The sequence below is a fragment of the Leptosomus discolor genome, chromosome 4 (assembly GCF_034619465.1).
Source record: "Leptosomus discolor isolate bLepDis1 chromosome 4, bLepDis1.hap2, whole genome shotgun sequence".
NCBI lineage: Eukaryota > Metazoa > Chordata > Aves > Leptosomiformes > Leptosomidae > Leptosomus > Leptosomus discolor.
In genome coordinates, this window is record NC_141394.1 from 64,766,006 (window position 1) to 64,788,858 (window position 22,853).

The following is a 22,853-nucleotide window of genomic DNA, read 5'->3' on the forward strand; positions in this document are numbered from 1 at the left end:
AAATATCAATCACCATTTATTTAGGTTTATCTCAGTATTCAGTTCCAATGATTTGACTTACGGTACAAATTTTAGACATGCTGCCAAAAGCAATGTATGCACATGTAAGACAAGGAAGGCATCAGAACCGTCTAAAGGAGATACATGTAGTTTATCTAGATTTTTTGCTGTGCTAAAAGAAGTTATTAGTTCATATTCCTAACTAAACTTCCAATTAATTTCTAATGCTATTCTCATGTCTTTTACTGAATTATAGAAACGATATCTCATTTTTAAGTCATTTCCTCTCCTGTCTTGTGGAACTGTTCACTCCTTCTCAAAGGAACTGAGATTTATGGCCCAAAGTATTGCCACAAAGCCCACTCTGGCCCTTCCATGATCACCATAAACCATAGAGCTCTAGTGGTCAAGTATCTTCTCCATATTGTGGACCCACACTCTGGGGAACCTTTTGGGCCACAGAATGAAGGAGATGTCAGTGTGGTGTGCTGGCAGGCTGGATGAGATAAAATGTGACAGTGGGGGTTTGGTACATAGGGAAGGGAGCCTGTGACAGACATTGAATGCCAGAGAGCCTCCAGGATGAGGCACATTGCCCTCGCTGTGTCAACAGGGAAGAAGCATTTCTTCTTATAGCAGCTTCATACACGTCGTTGCCTCAGTTGCTTCTGATTTTCACCACTGCACTTGGTGAGTCAGGTCCTATTTATGCTAATGTCAGGCTCAGTTTTATAAATATTTATGCAGGTGAGCACTTTTGTTCTTATGTTTGCCATGCTGGGGCCCTTCTCCTGGGAGAAAGGCTTGTTAATAGTGGAGAGAGCAAAAACCTTTGTTAAAGGATAAATGCGTTACTATACAAAATATAAATAATGAGTGCAATGTTTGGTTTCCAGTTTCTAACCTGCTCCCCATTGACTTTCATGCTCTTTGCCATTTTTGCGAGCTGACAGAATTCTGTAGGAGCTGAAATTCCTCAGTGCTTTTCATCGTAGTTAGCACTAACCAAATGTTGATCTGTCTGCCTTTACAAAGAACCACCACTCTAAAAAATACAAGAAATAACATGAGTTAGGACACACTTTCAGGCTGAGTGTCTTTCTTGCAGACATGTGTCACAGGAATGCAAAACTCACAGTGTACTTACTTCATTATGAAAATGAAAATTTGATTTGGTGTCGGTACTTAATATCAACATCCAGTTGACTGACAAACACCAAAAAAAATCAGATCAGCATTTTAGACAGAATACAGTTTTTTTGGTTTTGACCCCTGACACACTGAGGTTGCTTCGTAAATACCTCGTGGTAAATTCAGGCTTTCTCAATTTCAGGTATTGCTATAAATATTAGTAAACATGATGGTGCAAGTTTGCTAACCTTTAGCAGAAGGTTGTTGGTACAATTTCCTCAGTTAATCTTCCACTCTTTAAGTACAAGGAACTTCTAGGGAAAACAAAAGAACCAACCAAGCTTCTAAATTCTAATTCTCTTGTGTAAGAAAAACAAAATTAAGTCCTCCATGGTTTTAAAGTAGGGAGTTGACCTATACTCAAATATTGCTGTTAGGGATTGGTGATGTCCTTCATTCTGCTCAAATGGATCACTTGAGCAGGTGTAAGGGAGTGCACCTGAGTGACCAGCACTTGCCAGTGAGAAGCTATTCCTCCTCCTCTCACCTAGGATTTCAGTCAATTCAAAAGCACTCACACGAGAATGTGGGAAACGCAAGTCACAGAAGCAGTGCTCACCTATATACAACTTCTCCCAAGAGGCTGAGTACCTTGTCTTTGCCAAAGTGTTTACTGCAAACTACACCACTCAGTATCTGAAGCATGGATTCTGCTACATTTACTTTAATTATAGCTCCTGCATATTTGTGAAACCAGGATTCTAAAATGCCTTCCCTGTATTGACAAGTAAGGGCAGAAACGTTAAACACCTTTCAGATGCCAGAGACTCATCCATAAAGTTTTCTGTGTCAAGCTTTGGGGTGAGCTTTTAAGTTCAAATCTTTAGTCATGTTGTTTACTGTCGTTCTACTGCCAGTGCTAATAACCGGAAACTAAAAATTACACTAGTTGTTGGGCATTGCTAAACAAAGAGCAGCGCTGATTAAAAGTGTTGCTGGCACCTCGCCTGCTGCATCGTGAAAGCAGCCAAAGTGTTGATTGTTATTTACTGTGTGAAGCCACACATGTTGGATGTGAGCCAGTTCCTTTATTTCTGCTTGTTTTCCTCAGAAACTGCCACAGCAAGTAGGGGGCGGGAAAAGGCTTTTGTTCATTAGAGTATCTTCCAGTGGGAGGCTCAAAATCTTGTACAACTTTGCTGTGCCATCAGGAAGCATTATCGTAATTCCTCTACTGGTGGCTAAATAAAAGTAAGAATTTTATGTTTTACCTGATGAGACAAAGCTTGAAAGGTGTTTTTACATGTATTACACCAATGGATGTCAATAGAGACTGATGCTATCAAATCCACTGACTTCCATGGTGTTCCTGGAAATGTGGACTTTTGCAGCTGAGCTACAAAATGAGTCTACAGCTGCTGTGACAGAAATGATAATGCAACAACCTGAGGTGTTATCCTTGTGAGTCTTCAGCTGAAGTAATTCTACTGTGCTTTAGATCAGGGAGGAAAGATTGAAAGAAAGGATGTACCTTTAGACCCAATAATTAGTGCACTCCATTTCAGGGTGACTCCTGTGTTCTAGGTCCTCCTTCAAAAACTGCTTATGCTTTACACTTGTAACCATAACTAGGCAAATCCATAGGAAGACTTTAGAGTAGGGACAAAGACTATCTGAGATAACCATCCCTAACCATTTTACCAAAAATACCTTCCTTTTGTATTACTCTGTACGTCTTGCATCCCATACAGCTTCTACAAAGAATAGAGAAAATATTTCATCTCCATTACTAGCTCTCAAGGCTCACAAGTATATTCATGTATACATGACTAGAGTATGTTATTTCATGTTCTGATCTACAAGGCTTAATTCTGCAATAATTGAAAACAATAGCAAGCTGTTTTAGGAAGAAATTTAGGCCTCTAGAAGTCATCAGATAAGTCTGATCTGAGATATACTTTTTGTCAACATATTTTATTATTCATCACTGTTTGGTTGCACTATTTTCTGTATGATTGCACAGAAGTTATTTTTTAAAATGTAACCAAGAACTGTTTCAATAAAGAAAATATGCTGTGAAAACATTTTTTCATAGCCCACTACTGAGAAAACTAAGAGGAGAAACCAAATCAGAAAAAAAACCCCAAGAACTAATTCCATTTCAATAGACAGGAGGTTAAATTGATAGCTGTCTCCTTCCTGATAACGTGAAAAGTAGAAGTGATAATTGAAATTAAAAACACCAGCATTTTTCAATGTAATTGAATTGAACATGGGTCATTTATTAGAGAATATGAGTGAAACTCCATCAAGCTATAAATAGGTCATTCTAAACATGTTTATTCGTATATATAATGTATATTGTTGTACATAGCTGGGATAATATCCTACAGATGAAAAGAATACTAATGCTGACCGAGAAATTAAATTCTTCATAAGAGTAATTTCAAGCAGTGTAATGAATAAAAAATTTAAAAAGCCCACACCACTTTGTATTTTGAGCTTTTAAAATTCCTGCTCTCTGAGAATCTTCACATGCCTTACCCATATTAATGCACGGGACTCTCAACTCTCCTACAAAGTAGGAAAGGCTTCACTAATGTACTAATTAATCTTCATTTTACTCCAGGAGGCTCTTTTAGAACAAAAATGATATTAAATTCTTTCAGCTATAACTGTGTTTTAAGTACACTTTGTCCTATACTTCGTATGTATTCTGCTTTAAATAGACACAGCATAATTATGGAGCATGAATTATGCTCAAATAGGGAAAAAAATCCCTGATTTAGTCCATTTCTGTATTCTCTGGTATATCCAGATTCACATTAGACTGAAAGTTCTTTGTTTATCAGTACAGTATTAATAATGCATGAATTAAAATAAATACAGAATATAATTTAAAAATGTTAGGAAAGTTAGCAAAAGATATAAATTACTTAAAGGAATGTGAAAATTTATTCAAGTAAAATATTTGTATTTCTGAGCTGTTTGAGGAATTGTCTTCTCTCTCTGAGAAAATTAACTGATATTCTATTAATGGGAAAGTGGCATGAAGAAGGCAGCAGCTCTATTTGTTGTCTAGAGTAGCTGGTAACCCGGTTACTAAACCAGTATAAAAGGCTGTAAAACTGGAGGGCGCTCCCCTGTCTAGCAGAAGGAAAGAAATGACACTTTCCTATTTATACTGAGTGTGGTTTATGTCTTTAATCTGAGATGTTGTGATGTTATGAAGCCTCGCTTTTATGGTTTCATCTGCACAGATCACCCCCAGAACAAATGCTTTCCTTTGAGCGACTTTGGTTGCAACTGCTGATGACCAGGCATCCAACACCCATGCGTTCAAAACTTTCTTTTACTCATCTCTGCAGCCTGCCTCTGCCCATCCTCCCATATCTGCACATTTCTTGGTAATTAACAGCAGCTCCTTCAACAGCTTTTCAAAAGAAAGGCGGGTGAGGTCTGGACTTGTTCCATTGTATCATGGGCCTGGCCAGACCCCAAAATGGTAGGTATAAAGACAGAATAAAAACCATTGTCATCCTTTGTGAGTAGTTTGAGACACTGCCCTGCCAATCATCCTCCCAGTCCTTTGACAAACTGGCCTTTATAGTATGCAAACAGCAAAGCTCAAGAGGAACACAGAGGTGGGGAAATAACATCATTGCCTGATGAAAAGAGTCCAAGTAGATATCTCTTCTGTAGTCATTGCAATTATCTCAAACATGCACCGATTTCCTAAAAACTTCCTCAAAGTTCCCATTTGATGTGCTGAGGTGTTGAATGATAAATCTGTACAAAGGAAATTATGTTTCTGTCATTCATCTAGTTTCAAAAAGAGGTGTTAAAAAGCAAGGGCCCAAATACTGACAATACAGCAGTCCAGAAGACACCAGTTCAAAGACGCTGTTCAGAGAAATGACTGTCTGTAATAGATTACAAAGACACGGGGATTTTTTCTTTCAATTCATAAGAGAAACAACCCCTTGAAATTTTACCAACACCTAATGGACAATACTTGCTCATAGTTCAATCTCTGTGAATTTGTTGCCTTCTTGGGGGGCTCGAACTATGGCAGGAAAACAGCTGCTCTTCTCTCCCCACGTTTTCTTCTCTTATTTCCTCATCCAGAAGTATTTAGAGCAAAGGAAAAGAAAAAAGAAAAGGAACATAAATATGTTTGTCTGGGATTTTTTTTTTTTTTAATTTGTACTAATGAGAAAAGAAGATCTTTTGAACTAACTATTCAGGTTATTGAGGTTAGTTTTCCCAGTCTTAATTTCTAATACTTTGTTCAGCCACATTTCAAATACTTGAAGAGAAAGAGTTTCTCCGAATTAGTTTTTTGAGGCTGCTTCACAGGCCAGTGCATGGCAACTCTTTTAAGCATATTTTCAGAGATATTTTTCAGACTGCATTTGCTTTTCCTTTAATGTCTTCAAAACCTTCTTTCCCCCAGAAACCTCATTTTGTTTCTATCATCTACTTTGAAGTCCCAATAAAATAATTTCACTTTTATTAGCTGCTGCAGGTTTTTTCCATGCTTTTGGTGTTTCTCTTATGTTAGCCAGTAATGTGATCTGAACTCCAGCAATGCCACACAGCCCCTTTTCATGAAGATCACTTCTAATACATGATCTGTTTTTTTACTGAAAAAAACCCCTTAGTATCAAAAGTGAACCCTGTATCCTAAATGTACTTTCAGGACATAAAGGTAATCACACTAGCACTCGCTTAAAAATAAATAAGGAATTAAATCTATTCCTGATTAATACATCAAGAACAGGTAGATTTTTATTTACTACAGAGAAAGGAGTTACAAAATTACAAATTTATTCGTTTGTTTAACTTACAATAAATTACAGATTTATTCTCAGCATGCAACTCTAAGGTTGGTCAAAATTTGAGCTTAGCCCTATTGATATTGGTAAATACATTTTTAATGCTAAAGGTATTATTCCCAAGTAAAACCAATACAATACTGATGAATTAATGTATTGAATTATACAAATGTATTAAATAAAATAAATGAAATATTTACATTTCTTAGAGGAAAACATCAGGCCAGGTTCAACAGCATGAGAGAGAAGAGGCTGTTGTCATGCCCCCAGATCCATCCAGCAGTGGGGCTGAAAATGTATTCCCAGTAGGTACATGTACATAGAGCGCATCACATATATGCCTATATACATAGCTAGCCGTGCAGTTCACAGACAGATGCTCAGAGCAGTCACATGAACACAGGCAGCACCAACAGCCTCTCCCTCTCCCCTCTGCAGCTGAGCAGCTTGGAGGTCCACTAATGAGAATACACATGTAGAGATATATATATATACACACACAAACATATATGTACAGTGTGGATCCCTCCAGCAGCCAGGGTCAGACATGGGGCTCAGATACCCAGTAGCTGCTCCTGGATACCCTTTTCCCCAGCTGCTGGCACCTAGCATAAAAGCCCTTGAGGTGGGAATGGGACAACTCTACGTGGCCAACTCTGTGCCAGGAAAACTCTGCACAGGTCAGCAGATTCCACTGGTCCTCATCATCATGCTGCGCTGTGCTGATCCTCTCTGCTGCACAGTGAGCTCCACAAAACAACACCTTCCAAAAAAGGAAAAAAAAAATCAAGCCAAGGCCAACAAAATGGCAGTGGCTCCTGCCAGTCAGTGCTTAGGTGGCCGGCATCCTTTCTGTGCCCAGAGCTGCACCCAGAGCTTCTGCCCCGGTGCTTCCCCCCCCACACCTCCCCTGCCGCTCACCCCCCTGCTTGTGTGCCTCCTCCTTCTGCCCCTAACATAACTCATACTGCAGGCACGGCAGGAACGAGATGGAGGATGGTTCCCTGCCCGCCTCCCATGAAAGACTACTCGCTGCCAGGCCCTCAGAGCTCCCTGTGGTGCCATGCAGAGCCCCTGCTGATGTTCAAGGGCTTTGCAGATCTCTCCATGGGGAGGGAGGACTGGTGTGGTGCTGAGGACCGGTGGAATCTGCTGACCCACACAGAGTTGTCCCTGCGAAGGATTGTCGTAGACCCCTCGAGGCTACAGCCCCACTCCAGTTGCTGGTACAGACCATCTTATGTACGCACTGGCCTGGACTCCCTTGTCCCCCAGTAGCCAACCCCACCATGGTGTTACCCTTAGAGACCACTCGTGTCCTGGCTGCCAGGTCATGTCACCTGCTTATCAGCTTATCCAACTTGATCTTTGCTAGCACTCACACACTCACTCATCCTCCCCCACGTGCTCCAGTTGCTGCACCAGTGACACACGGGCCCTCCAACCCATGGTATGACCTCAGATGTAGCACTTAGGTCCCTGTACGCACAGAATGGAAATCCATCACCCAGAGAAGAGTTAGAAAGGATCAGCACAGATAGCCCTGGTCAGGCACAGAGCATGGCCAGCCAAGCAAACTGACCAGCTAACCATTACACGTGACCAGAACTTTTTATCCCCTTACCCCTCTGTTTTCCCACACTTGTTCCTCCCCAAATGACCTAAATCCCTCCCTTTTCCAATGTTTGGTTTCCCACTGAACAACCCACAAGAAGTCCTGTGAAACCCCAAAATGCTCTTCCCCCACGTCCCATAATGTATCCCCTACCCTGGGGTAGCAACCTCCTTCAGTCCAAAGCATTCACTCATCTTGATGCTCTGACACAGGGGCTGAGGTTCTTCTGGGCCAGGCCTGGGAGGGGTCAGGACAGTGTGTCCCTGCCTGTTTGTCCTTAATTTGGATTCCTGTTTACCTTTGTGTCCCTGTGCTCCTCTGGGCTTGTGAAGCTGGGCCTTTGATGGGCTGATGGCTCCTGGAATGTCCTGGGAGCAGCCAGGGCAGGACATTAGTTGGGAGCCCCAACTTGCCCTTGTCTCTTTGTACTCCTCTATGGGTGTGTAGACAAGTTTTTACCACATAACCTAAAAAAATCCAGCATACAGCCAGGAGCAGCATGCTGATAAAGTATAAACAGTTTTATTAAGTATAAATAAAATACAAACAAGTTTATTCTAGAGGTGTCTTAGCTTGTGTTTTTGTTTTCTACTCTGCTTGAAGTACATTCATTGGTCTGCAGACACAATTAAGTAATTTTATGCTGTGTCAGCTGGATATTAGCTAAATTTCAAAGCTGTAAGGCGTAGTAAAGCTGTAAAGTCAAATCTGCATTGGCCCTAGAGGAATAAGGTGCAGCAGGCACTGAATTATCTTCTTCCTGTTTCTGCAGGCTGTGAGATTTTTAAACAAATTTAGTGTGTAAGCTTCTCCTGACCAATATTTTGCATATGCAGGTCATTATCCACTACCGTTAATTATTTGCAGTTAAGTAAAACAGTCAAAATAAAATTTATTTTCATCAATAGCATATGTACTTTTATCATCTTTGAATAGTTTTCTTTAATGTCCAAATAAGTAATTTTTCAATATTGCTTATGCTTGCCAAATTGAGATCACCCCTTTCTCATAGCCCACAAGTGCTGCTGTTGCTGAGAGAGCACTGGGTTTTCCTGTTTGCCACAAGAATTTACCATATCAATGTAACACAATGCTATGGCTTACATTCACTCATGCTGGCAATCCTGAATTGCACTTGTTTTTTTTCCAGGAATAGAGTTCTCTCTCTGCATCCTTTCTCTGGCTTATGCTACAGAAAGAGCACAAGGCAAAATCAGCTACAAAGGGAGAATGCAGAAGAGTATTAGGAAAGATATTCTTTCATGCTTTTCACAGAATATGCCAGTTCTTAAAAGTGAGCTGGGATTTTGGATCTGTCTGACTGGAAATTTGCATCTATCTGATGCCTTCTTGGTTTGATCTTGGACTGTTATGTCTGACAAATGGGGCGATATTTGGTGATAGCCTGATTAAAGGTTAGCTGTGAAGGAGCTTCTGAACAAGAAGAAAAGATTGGGATCTGGAAAAGGTTTTGAGATGTGGGGAGTCAGAGGGGGGTTGGTAGACTGGTTCTTCTAAGAACTAGGAAACAAGAGACTATGTGAAATGGGGCTTGGTGCCCTATTGCAAGAGTAAAGAGAAAAGAGACAGGCAGGAGTAAGGCAGCAGCTAGAGGAACAGAGAAGAGGCTCTGGTGAGAGCAATCCCTATGGAGTGGAGGAAAATGAGAGCAGAAATGACCAGGAACAAGACCATAGAATCACTGAATCACAGAATTATAGAATCATTATGGTTGGACTCTGAGATCATCAAGTCCAACCGTAAATCCAACACCACCATGCCCACTAAACATGTCCCGAAGTGCCACATCAACACATTTTCTGAACACCTCCAGGGACGGTGACTCCACCACCTCCCTGGGCAGCCTGTTCCAATGTTTGACCACTCTTTCAGTAAAGAAATTTTTCCTAATGTCAAATCTAAACCTCCCCTGGTGCAACTTGAGGCCATTTCCTCTTGTCTTATTGCTTGTTACTTGGGATAAGAGATTGACACTGGCCTCACTACAACCTCCTTTAAGATAGTTGTAAAGAGCGATAAGGTCTCCCCTCAGCCTCCTTTTCTCCAGGCTAAACAACCCCAGTTCCCTCAGCTGCTCCTCATCAGACCTGTTCTCCAGACCCTTCACCATCTTCGTCACCTTTCTCTGTACCCTCTCCAGCACCTCAATGTCCTTCTTGTAGTGAGGGGCCCAAAACTGCACATATATTCGAGGTGCAGCCTCACCAGTGCCCAGTACAGGGGCACGATCACCTCCCTACTCCTGCTAGCCACACTATTCCTGATACAGGCCAGGATGCTGTTGGCCTTCTTGGCCACCTGGGCACACAGCTGGCTCATGTTCAGCAGGCTGTTGACCAGCACCCCCAGGTCCTTTCCGCCAGGCAGCTTTCCAGCCACTCATCCCCAAGCCTGTAGCATTGCAAATCATTGATCCATCCTTCAGCAGAACCAAGCAGCTCCAGAGGAGACCAATGGATTGGCGAATCTAGGAAAAAGAGCTTGGGGTACCCTATGTTGGAGGCAAACTGTGATATTGTGCTAAACAGCAGGCACTCAAAGGAGATATTTGAAATAAGCTGTTGCGGATTTGCAGCTGTAGGAAGGAAAATTAAAGCATCAGAAGCCTTGACATTGAAAATGCCGTTGCCATGCCATCTTTAGCTTTTATGTCACTTCCAGTTTTTGTTTTTATTTTGCAACTTTAAGTTCATGCAGTATAACTTTACCACCCCATCTCAGCCAATTATCCCATCTAAACATGAGATATATGCATTTTAATGACCCAACTTTATCATAACAGCACTTAGAATCATATTAATCATTTCAACAAACTCAAACCATTTTTTTAATGTAACATGGCTTGTTTGAGAGAACTTTTTCTGTTTGCCTCTGATCCTCCCACCGTTACTTTTCTGCTTTTGTAACTACTTACGCTCCTGGCTGGACAGCAACACTGGGAAACGAAAACTGTTACCTGAAGTGAATGGGCAAAACATATAGAGGCTATTGAGGATCAGAGATCTAGATTTCAGTTTTGAAAGTGGCAGTTGGTAAGATTTGTAAGTTTAGTTGGTTTTGGATCTAGTGTTGTATCTGTATGGCAAGTATGTGCTTGGCTCAGCTGCTGCAGTACAACATCTGATCAACATTGTTCTGGCAAAAGTCTTCAGGATGGATGTCATGCTGATATCAATGTGTCAGCTTCTGCGCCAGGGTACAACAGGGCCCTTTCAGAGTGAGATTTATCTGGTGTTTCTCCTTTTCCAATGCATAGTGAGATAACGTTAGACATATTTCACAAAAGTCCTTACCTTTTCCATCCTCAGAGGCACTGTTTGTACCTTAGCTTCTTACATGTGCTATTTTTGACACATTTTATTTGGAAGGAGAATCAAGATAGGAGTAATTTGTGAACTGAGTATCACTGGGCTTGTTCCAGATAATTTATATAGTGTCTAAATACTTTAGCAAATGAATTTTCAGGTCACCTGAGTTCCCTTGTGGTTAAATTTTCTACAAGCCTAGAAAAAACACTGTACATTTCAAGTATAAACTGTGCTGGTATACTACATTACTGTAGCACACTAAAAAAATGCTTCTATCTGATAAAATGTTGACTAATGGTTTGCTGAAAATTTTGCTGACTAATTTTACTACACAGCCACTGATGCCTTGCCCATGGGAGGCCAATATAGGCTAAATACACATCAATGTGCACTGATTAAACACCAAATACATGCGGTTGTGGGTTTTTTTTTTCTGAATAAAATTAGATGTTTAGTCCAAAAACACTAATTATACTTCTTAGTGGTAGAAATTAATTTAGTATTGCAACCCATGTGAATTGCACAATTATAATTTATCTGTTTTCTGCAAATATGAAAGTCATAAGAAAGCCTATGTTTTAATCACATACATCAGAACAAAGAGATATAGCAAATTTAAATCAACCTTAGGTATGCAGCTTTGGAAGTAGGGAGTGCATAAAATTAAAAGTTAATTTTCATAAGCCCTTAAAAGCATTGAAAACTGAAAAAACATAAGCTTCAAAACCTATTGTCTCAAGTCTCTAATCCACATCCTTCTGTCCTGGTCAGTATGTTCCAGTTCATAATGGCAAATTATCAAGGTCCACTTACCAAACAAAGCCTCTTATCTCATCCTTAGAAAAGCTCTGCCACACACAGAGACAACTTTCCAAGGCTGATCAACAGCACAAATTTTCACTGAAATTAAGGGCTGCCTCAAGCATCACCATACTTCAGGATAGCAAGAAGAGTGAAAAAGTTTTTCCTGGTGTCTAATGTGAGCTAACAAACCTCAGACTGTGGCCACTGAACTTTGTTAAATTCTCTGCCCCTACTAAGAGTTTGGTTCCTTCAGGTGGGCTGCTCTATGCTTATCCCTTAGCAATGGCCTAGCCTAAACAAGCCCAGCTCTCTCACTCTCTCCTCATTGGCCATGCGCTCTCATCCCTAGTAGTCTTCATGGACCTCTGCTGAACCCTCTTCAGTTCCTCCACATCCCTGGGAGGGCCCTAAGACTGTCCCAAGTAGAGAGACACGAATAAGTCCCTCAGCCTGCTGGCCTTGGCCCAGTGGGTGGTTTATCTTATTTGCAGTAAGAATTCTTTGTTGGCTTATACTCAGCTTGACATCCACTGTAACCCCACGTCTTTTTCCACAGCGCTGACATTCAGCCAGTTACTCCACAGCTGGTACTGAGGCAAGGGATGATTTCTTTCCATACGCAGAACACTGCAATTCTTGTGAACTGTGTGAGATGTCTGTTGGCCCAGATTTTTTTATTAATTTGGCCTAGATTATGTTATTAAATCAAGGTCATTTGTTAAATTCTCATGCTGTTTTGATCAAAGCCCTATTAGACTCAAATGAAAAATTAGGAACTGGACTGGGCTTTGAAAAGCCATGTGGGTTTAGGTTGTGGGATTTGTGGTAGAATTAGCTTTAAAGTATATGCATGCTATTTCAAAATTACATACATGTTCTTCTATTAAGTTTTGTGTTTATGGAAAGTTTAAATTTTCAGTCAGAATAGAGATACATGGAAAAAGAAAAAATATTATCACTTAGAGATAATTATGCCAATGGACAGGAATATATATCTAAAACGAAGCAGAAGAAAAACTGACAGGAGATAAAGCATGGGATGGAGAACCTGGCATGAAAAAGCTTATAATTAAAATATATTTAGAATTGTCAAAGTTCCTAATGCAGCTTTATCCATCATACAGAATTGTTTGTTATGCAGACAAAAGTCTGAGCTTTGAGTTTGCTTTTCCTTCACTCTCTTTCCCACATTTTACTGTTTCTCCTTTTTTGTGTCTTTTTGGTTTGCCTCTTGTCTAAAAAGGGTGTTGGTTAGGTAGTAAAGAAGAATCCACCTATTGCAGTATTCTTAGAAACACTGACAAAAAGACAGCTTAGACTGCATGAAGCTTGTAAATAATTTACAGGTTTTGGAGTGGTTCATAAGACCATGTGCTGGAGGTGTAATTTCCCAGCAGTAAAAGTGCAAGCAAGAGAGATCATCAAAAGGCAGAACCATATTTATTATTCTCTATCTCCTCTTTCTGCCAGTTTATATTATTTTCTCTTTAAAGGAGGGAGCATTGGACTCATGAGAAACAGTTCAAGATAAACTTTTCCTTCTTTTTATTCTCCAGAAGGAAAATATAATTTATCATTAATGCAATTTAAAAGACTGTCAAACAGAAATTTTCTGTAACAAAATAAATTATATACAGCTGGAGGAAAAAAAGAATGTAGGAAAGAGTTTAAATAAGCCTCACATTTTTCTTTCAAACTTTTTAATTATTTTCCTCTCTTTTATAAGAATTTAATGAAATGTTAGAAAGATTTTTTTAATTATAGTTGGTACAATGGAAGAAGTCAGCAATAACTTGACATAAAGCCATGAGGAACGCTTAATAATTGCAATATTAAATCTCTTTCACTGAACTGTAGAAATCTCCTGATAAACACAATAAATCCAGATTCATGAGCCAAGAAAAGAGCAGTCTTGGAGGTAAATTATGTTGGCTACATATATACTTAGACTAAAATTATTTAAGAACAGAAGTGTTCACTATCTTGTACAGTCTCGGAGGAAAGATCCAAGCTAAAGAAAGAAAAGTTTCAACTGATATTTCTGATAAGAGTAACTGGCCAGCATTACAGATTTTTAATAAATGTCCTTAAGATACCATTACTACAGACCTCCGAGGGTGGAAAAGGTAAGGTGTTACTTGCAATTCTTTGGTAAAGAGCAGAGGAAAATACAGATGGTCAGCCTAGATAAACTCAAGAGGTCATTCCTGGCTCTACTAATATATAATTCTGTGGAAGTAGGTTGCCTTTTCAAGTAATGTTTCTTTCAAACAGTATGGCGAAAGTGGAATTCATTAAGTGACAGAAAAAAGTACCACCTTTAAACAAGATCTGTAGATCAGGTATTTCTCTAAAAACAGGCTCCTAACTTATTTTGAACTAACAAAGAATAAATCAGACAAATTTTTCTGGAGTACCTTTAATGCTCCTTTAACATCACAACATTTAAATGCAGTCAGGAAATGAGAGTCTTATTCTTCACAGCTTCAGACTAAGGACTGACACAGTTGGAGTTGCTGGCATTTTCTATAAAAAAGGGGAGAGCTCCCTTTGCAAAATGAGCTTATTTGGAATGTCTTTCTTATCCAAGGAAAATATAGAAAAATCATTTTACATGTTAATAAGCCATAGAGTTAGATTAACTTCAATGCACATTTTGTCATTCATTATTTGCTAAGCTTCTCAGAAAAAAAAACCCGACAAAACCAAACCAAACCAAATCAACAAAAAAAACACCAACAAAATCTGAGTTGTACAAAGTAAAATATACAGGTTTTCTTTCTAGTTCACTAAAATGTGCCTAGCTTTTTGTCTGAAAAGAAATTACATGCAGAACAGTAAGAAGCCACAGCATCTTTTTCTAAACTGCAAGTACTGCTTTGTCCTTTCACACTCTGACCCATCTTAGGGAGAAGGCTGCATTATTCTTCTTGGGCAGGTCTGGGAATACTGTAGAGTATATAACAATGTATTCTTGTAATAGGAATTTATTAAATACCTTTGTTACATTTTCTACATTGAATAACTATGATATTCTATCAATGATTATCTGAACACTTCAATAATGTTTTCTTTATTGTGCTTCAAATATAAGTAAAAATACTGCTCTTTTTCATGCACTTATACAACTCCAGAAGGTTTCACCTGAAAAGACAAGCAGTAACAGATTGCTCCTCACCTGACGAAGGGTAGAGATGCTAGATTCATTTCACTGTACCTCCCATTCCCCAAAGGCTTTGGTTTGAAAGGCAGCGTGGCCCAGCAGTCAGTACATATCTGGTCTTACAGAGACCTGTGCTCTAATTCTGCCTTCATCAGTGACAGCCTCTGTGACCAGGAGCAAATAATTTCATACTTCTGTCTCCGTGACTGCCATTTTCTGTCTGTTCTGATCAAACAAAATTGTTTCTTACTATGTGTTTGCACGTGCTTAGTTATAGTGAAGAGCTGATTTTGGCTGAGGATAAGTGACATAAATCAAAATAATCCTAGATCTACAGATCTGACATGCATTTTCCAGGCAGTGCATTCATCTCTCAATTAGCAAGATTACACTATTTGTTTCTTAGCAGAAGCTGTCAGAACTATGAATATCTGTGTTCTTTGTTTCATTTAATAGGAATATCGTTTGCTTTCACAGGAAAAGCTGTTATTAACACTGGTAAAAGATGTTACACTGTTCTTTATCTTAATTTAAAGCTATTTCCTTTCCCCGGTTTAGGACTAGGAGCACATAAGTTTGAGCCATCAGTCCAAACAGCATAGCAATAGACAAAAATAAATGTATGAGCCTTAAGACTTAATTTGTCTTTTCTTACTTACCTTTGTTTCTAGAAATACTTCCTTTTTAAAGACTCGCCAGGCTTTTTTTCAGTCTCTGTGTTAAAGAAGGAATTAAGGCAAAAAGGAATTAAGTGCATAGCCCGAAGTCATCTGCTCAGTCTGGCAAATTCAGGACTAAAAGTCGTCTGTCTGGTCTTTGATGTTTACGTGTGACTTAGTAAACAGTATAATATTGCTTCTGCTTTTCCTGCCTCTTTACATAAGTCATTTTTGTAAAGTCACCACTCTAATTCTCTTTCTTCTCTCCTTCACTTCCTTTCACTTGCTTTGTAATCTCTCTGCTCTGACACTTTCTGCTTATTCTTTCTTATGTGTTTCAGTTTATGAAAAAGATGTAAAAGGCAGAAGGATCTGCAAGGTTTGAATAAGATCTTTTGTGGTGGTAGAGCCTTTTGAATTCATTGAATATAACTCTTCCAGTAGAATACAACTGCGTGTTCTATCAGTAATTCCTAACTGCAAATGATTTACATTCCTGCTTGGTTTCCAGATGATGCAAATGCCGCTTGCAGCTGCAGGAGCGACAACCCATGGCCCACAGCAACACCGATAGCTCCATGCACTGCAGCAGAGTTGTTGCTGCTCACGTCTGTCACTCAAGTCTCAAGACTGAAGTTGAGATATATGGCATAGAAGAAAATTTTGAACCATGGGAACTCTTTAGGAAGATACTTCAGAGTGATAAACATTTAATGCATTAATATTTGGTTGAAAGTGCAAAATCAGACATGTTAAAGTTTCAGAGTCATATGCATGTTCTGTACGGTCTCAAGAACACAAGACTTGACCGGACCAGCTTGGATGGTATTCATTTCTTGTCTTTCACCTTTTTTCAGGAATGCCCCAGTGGTGTTGTCAATGAAGAAACGTTCAAAGAGATTTACTCTCAGTTCTTTCCACAGGGAGGTGAGTACTTAGACACAATTAGTACTACAGTGAACACAGAGTTATGATTGTTATTTCCTAAGTCTGACGAAACAACCTGTTGTTCCAATCAACAAGATTGTTGTCTTAAGCTTTGTCTGAACTCATGAGGTAGTTCCATGATGGCTGGACACATTTTGAAGATATATTTCTGAATGAAATGCAGTGATATCTACAAGAAGTCAGTTTTCTATAATGAAGCTACTACCTGTGTTTGAGTACCTTTGAAAACTAGGTTTTTCTGGTTTCTACAGTCTTCCCCATTCTCTTTTATTCCACAAAACCTTTCACAGTAGAAATGAAAACTGTAGGAGGCACTCCAGTTACCCTCTAAAATCAACAGCAGAACTCCCTTGACTTCTATAGGGTTTCTCTACTTAATACTGGGATTTTGTTTTTCTAACCTTAATTTCAATTAATAAATTTCCAGGGGTTTCATTAATTTCTTTATCTTCATTATCTTTTAGTGCAATGAAGTAACACAAAAATGTGTAACAGTTTTTTGCCTTGAACCTCGGATTTTCTTTTACTTTGAATTGTTTTCATCTCTTTTCTTCCTCTTGATTTTACCTTTCAATCCTCCCTCTTCATATTCTTTTACAGACTATCTTCTCCCACAGCTCTTGAGATTTGCACATTTCCCTGAGTCTGTTCATAACTCCTTCTTTTCAGTTATATTAAAAAAAAATCCACACTTAATTGGTAGGAACAAAACATCTCTCAATTAGTTTTATTTTGAATAAAGACCTAGAAGGTAAAGAGCAGCATTCAGTGTGAATTATCATCACTGAAATCCTTAACAAGTAGGCACAACTCAATAGGGAAGAACAAAAGGCTAAAAGAGTTGACCTGCCTACTGATTATTTCTATATCTAAGCTTTTAAACCAGGTGAACAATTACAGTTTCAGATATTGTATTTTTTAGTTACCCTGGCTAGTGAAAATAATTCTCTGCATGTGATTTACTACACCTGTACTACATTTAAATTACTAATAAAAAATTATGGTATTTCCTATTGTTACACTTAAAATTGTTTATGAGCAAAGAGAAAGCACACTTTTTTTAAAAGTAAAGCTAAAATGTATTGTGTGAAGAAATGTAATCTTAAAAGCCTGATCTTTGCTAGTCCAGACCTAGTTGTTACAGAAAGCACATTAATGTAGTTAAAGTTGATATACACTCAATCCTTAGTTTCTACCTCTTTTCCTGGTGCTAATGCTCGCTCTTCTGCTGCTCCTCTGGGCCTTTAGGGCAGTGGCATCATTTGGGGGAGGTGGTGGGGACTGCAGTGGACTGTCAGCGTCTGGAGTCCTTCCCTCGGAGAAATAGGATTTTTATGTTGGTGCATTCTTCTTCCTCACTCTAGGATTCACATGGGGTCATTTCTACATGTTTGCTAACATGTTTTTACACCTTTCTTTTTCTCATTGGTTTGCAGCACCACATTACACCCAAATCTGTTCTAGGTGGTGCCTGTTACATGTGTTAGATACTATCTCTTTGTTCTCTTTGCTACACCTAAAACAAGTTTTGTCCAGCTCTACACCTGCATTTCTTTAACTGGCCATGAGTGAGTTGTTTTTAGCTGTGGGGTCTCCAGCACCAGCCTGCGCCCCATCCCCTCTCATCCCACACCTGCTCTCCTCTGCGCCACATCCCATCTCTCTGCTGCTGAAGGCCTCTGCTGGTGTACAAGGCAAAAAGTACTTCTCTCCACTGCATCATTACTTTACAGTCATAATTACCTACTGCTACATAGAATAACTGCCTGTTTCTGCTACCTATATAAAGCTATAGTTCCACCACAAAAGTAAAACCAACGAGCCTTAGAAACCAAATCAGTTCACAGCTAAACCATGGGAAATAAAGCTGCAAGCTGATAAGCCTCCATCCTGGGGCAAGCTCCCTATAAAACTTGTGGATTCTCAGTTGCAATGGCAATATTGCATTACTAGGTCACACAGTTACACTATTTGCTGCGATTTCAACAATGCCATTACTCTGTCTGCAACAAGAGAGATAGATATACTTTTCTGAAAAAAAAAAAAAAAAAAAAAAAAAAAAGCTTATTCTTCTTGTTTCATTTGACTTTAGTAAAATACAGTAAAAAGATTTTTAGCACGCTAGAAAAGTGTCGAATCCAGGTAATTCACTTGTCAGTAACAGATGTTGTTGTGTACAAGTAACAGCATTTTTAGCTTTCTTAGTAAAGCTGTTTCAGAGATCTCCGTGAAGAGCACTGACAAGTGACCACCAGAAGTATCCCCTTCCTCTCCTCCATAGCCTCTATGCAAGGGCGTGCAGTCTTAGCAGTACATAAAGACAGCACAAACAAATGTGAAAGCCTTATGTAGTTTTCCTCAAAATTTCAGGAAAAATATTCAGTGGAAACAGCAGAAAAGCTGAATCTCCTTGAAAGACTAATGTCTCACATTAGTAATCCTTTCATTTCTGTGGGGCCACTGAAACTTGAATTGTTTTGTATAGGTTTTGTGCTGTTTTGTAGCTGCCTGTGTTGATTTTTGCCCTTTTCTGAGAGGTGTGGGATCCAAAGTCTGTTCTTTGTTCCTCATATTAGCCAAGGTATCTTCAAAGCTGAATTAATTGTCTGGGTTTGCACATCCCTGCATGCTAACAACAGGCGGAGATCATCATATTTAAGTGTCCAGACTGAATACTTAAATCTTTGAATATATTGCCAAAATACTGTGTGCAGCTGAGGCCTTTGTATTTCAGTTGTGCTTCATACATTGTTGTTATGTATGTCTAAATATTAAAGAGAAAAAAAAAGTTTTAAAGTTGTCCCCAAATTAAAAACTCTGTTGTACATGTAGATATTTGTGCCCCAATTGCCTATATAATGCAAACCCAGATAAAACAGAATGCGTCACTATAACAATTCATATCTGAGCAAAGTGATGTTGTGTAAGACTTAAAGCTTCAGGGTGACCAAGCAGCCACCAAAAAATCATTTTCCAATGTTACCCAGCAAGTCATTTCATCCAATGACTTTCAAGACTATCCAGGACAAGGTACAGGAGGAGTAGAAAGAGGACAAGGGAGCCACAAGAATAACAAAGGAAATAACACTGGACTGCAGTAAAACCAAAGTACTTTAAAAGGCAGAAGTAGCTTTGTAAAAAGCTTTCCATGCCAGAAAGGCACTTCAGTAACTTCTTTTTGAAAAAACACTGCCATACAAGTGAATGAATAGGCCGCCTGTTTTCATGCAATGCATCACCTGAAATGTAACGGGATTGGTTCTTCAGCCAGGCGGGTCATAGATAAGAATTCACACACTGAATAATTATTACACGCCTCCTCGGTTATGAACAGAACAGATTATGTTCATGGTTTGATGTATAATGACTATCATTTTTTGTCTCTGATGTTTAAAATGCTTTAATGTTGTATTTCAGAGGAATTCTGATTTAATATCTGTTTCTGTCTCGACCTTTCAGAATACCAATTTAGCCTACTTGTTATGATATCAGATCCCTGAAAAGAAAACGTATTTTATTAAGAAAGTTAAGCTTCTGTCTAACATGATTAATGTTAAAGATTGAGGGTGGTCGGGGCAGGGGGAAATCCCATTAAGTAGCTCCAATTAAAAGACTAGTGTACCTCATCTTGCTATGTTTTTGAAAGCAAAATTTCAGACCAGAATTGCCTGAACAACCAACCCTGAAAAAGACCTCTGATTTTTTTTTTTCAAAAGGGGTTACTAGAAAGAGAAGATTCTTCAAGTAGAGATTGCTTTCTTTTCACATACCGTCATACAAAAATAAAGTAGAATATTGTATCATGTATGGGCAACAAACAATAGTGTTTACTAGTGTTAACCTCTTTTTTTTTTTTTTCCCTGTAAATCTACAGAAAATAATTAGGAATATTTCACATGTTTTTAAGAAATTAATGCCAAGAGAATGGGAAGCTATTTAGAATTCAGTTAACAGTAATTATACCTCTATAATATGTTTTTTCCCTGAAGATGGTTTGTGTAGTATATTCTGTTGCACAATAGAAGTCTCAGTAGATTATACAAAATACAACTATTAAAATCCTAAATATAAACTGAAGTCAACAAATTCATATTTTTCAGTTAAGTGGGAATTTGTCTGCTAGACCATGCTCAAGCAATTACACTGATAACTGGATACATGGATGGATGAATGAATGTCTCAATAGTGTTGGATTATTTTTTTTTTAATTCTCTGAAAATGCATTAACAGACAGAGGGTTTAAAGGTTGCAGATTTTTTTTCTTGTTACAATTATTTCACATCATATGAAATTAACATATTGAAGGAAGTCCAGAGACTTTACTTACTAATATCAGGTCTGAATTTGTGAAGTAAATAGTTATGAGTTTTGATATATTTGGTTCCTTGGGACCAAGGTGGCATTTCAGGTGAGTGACTCAAGACTGTCACTCAGTTTTATTCAAAACAATGTTTTTGGTTTTGTTTTCAGGATTAATATTAAAGGTAAAATGGTTTAGTGCCAAGAAATCAGAAAAAGGCATCTCAGCAGTGATAAGGTTTTTCCATGATAGAGAGGGTTTTGTCCTGCAAAGGGGAACACAGATCTCATAACTTTTCTCACTTTACTAAAAGTTTGTTAGGTTAATGTTAATTAACCTAAAATTAATGCAAATTCATGAAGTTGAAAGAGAAAGCAATGAGTATTAAAAGTAAAAAATACCATTAATTTGCATGGTTTTGAGGGAGGGAAAAGACACTGAGGAAAGCTGACTTCCCATAACCCCAGCAGCTTGTTCCTTTCATCAACAGGGCAGTCTCTGCATAATTTCTCTCTTTGCAGTGTATTACTCCTGGAGCAGGTTGTGCCTCTCGGAACGCATTCAGTGGAAATGGAAAGACAGATCTTTACGAAAATGTAGAGTCTTGACAGATTTGTATTCATGCTTGTGTTTCTAAAATGAGTGGATATGCACCAGTCAGTAGGTTTTAAAAGTATACAAATAATTAGTGAAGGGATCTCTAGTTTAAGGTCATCTTTCAGAGTCTTACTGACCACTTCAGTTAGTCACAGCCAGTTTTTCCAAGGTTTCTAAGCACCTACCCCTCATGGGGTTTTCACGGGAATTAAGCAGCAAACCAGCTTTAAAAATCTGCTTCTCTGGACAGGATTTTGTCTCAGCTGTGGGTAAGCACAGGAACCCAGTGCAGCAGCAGCTTTCTGACAAGTCAGCTTCACCTGGGAAAGAGGCCTGTCTTCAGAGTGAAAACTGCACCACATGCACAGATGGCAGTGTCTGCTTCCCTCATTTAAAGTGAACAAATGAATATAATTGTCTTTCTTAACATATGAGACAGATCCCTTATCATGGTTATTTAACTGATAAAGTAGTGTTCCCATTAACATGGGTTGTTTCAGAGTACAATAACATGAGTTTGCTATTTATTCAGATATCAGTGATTAGCAGAAATGGGAATGAAAACAAATAAAGATATTCTAGACCAGAGTTTTAGCTTTTCTGTTCCTGACAGTGTAGCTACACACATACTTGCACTTATAACTTATCCCTCCTCCCCTGCCAAAAATGAAGTTTAAACTGAATTGAAAATTTAGTCATGCTATCAAATTTTGGTATCAAGATATATCTTGGTTTCATTTTTTTTTTCATAGAATGAAATTAAATGAAATAAGATGTGCTTACTATCAATTACTTTTGCTGTTTTAAATCGTAGATTCCACAACTTATGCACATTTTCTGTTTAATGCATTTGACACTGATCACAATGGATCTGTAAGTTTTGAGGTAAGTGATGCTGTTACTCCTTTCTCTGCAACTGAATATTTTGCCATCCTTTGTAATTAAAGTCAGCTTGGTGGCTTTTATTATATGTCTTACATTATGAAAAATTTAGCTTTTGTGACTCAAGTTTCAGGTTTTTCCAATGTATTAACAAAAGTCATTATTATTATTTTTACAATTGTATAACCCAGAATTATAACTGTGCTGCTATGTAATATTTTTATAAATCTTTTAATTTAAAAGGTAACCCAATTTATACAGAAGTTACATAAGATAATCTTTACCTTCCTTCCTGCCTCTGCAAGGTGAGAAGGACTCTGAACTACAACTAATGTTATGGGGATGACTCAGCCAAAGTCGGATGGCTCAAACACTTTATCAGTTTCCAGAGGAAGGCTCTATAAAAAAAGGCTTTGAAGCAAATGTATTTAAAAGCACAAGAGTTTGAAATTAATTCTTTCTCCATTTAACTGCCCAACCTGTTTTCAAAATTCTGCCTTTCCCTGCTAAGGCTGATGTCATCAATACAATAATATGGTGAAAAGGGCAACTGACTGAAATAGTTTGGATGAAAACAGGGTTTTCAT

At 38.5% G+C, this 22,853-nt stretch overlaps 1 protein-coding gene across 5 annotated transcripts in view; it reads left to right on the forward strand.

Moving 5' to 3' along the window:
- The window catches only part of KCNIP4 (potassium voltage-gated channel interacting protein 4), a 335,504-nt gene that overhangs the window by 298,313 nt on the left and 14,338 nt on the right, over window positions 1-22,853 (forward strand). For 4 of the 5 annotated variants that reach the window (XM_086463680.1, XM_086463679.1, XM_086463677.1 and 1 more), the window contains 2 exons: window positions 16,397-16,466; window positions 22,199-22,269. In XM_086463680.1, coding sequence (XP_086319806.1) covers window positions 16,397-16,466; window positions 22,199-22,269 — 141 coding nt within the window. Of the gene's footprint in view, window positions 1-8,072; window positions 8,084-16,386; window positions 16,467-22,198; window positions 22,270-22,853 lie in introns of all 5 variants that reach the window. The other variant, XM_086463681.1, reaches the window with a different exon arrangement.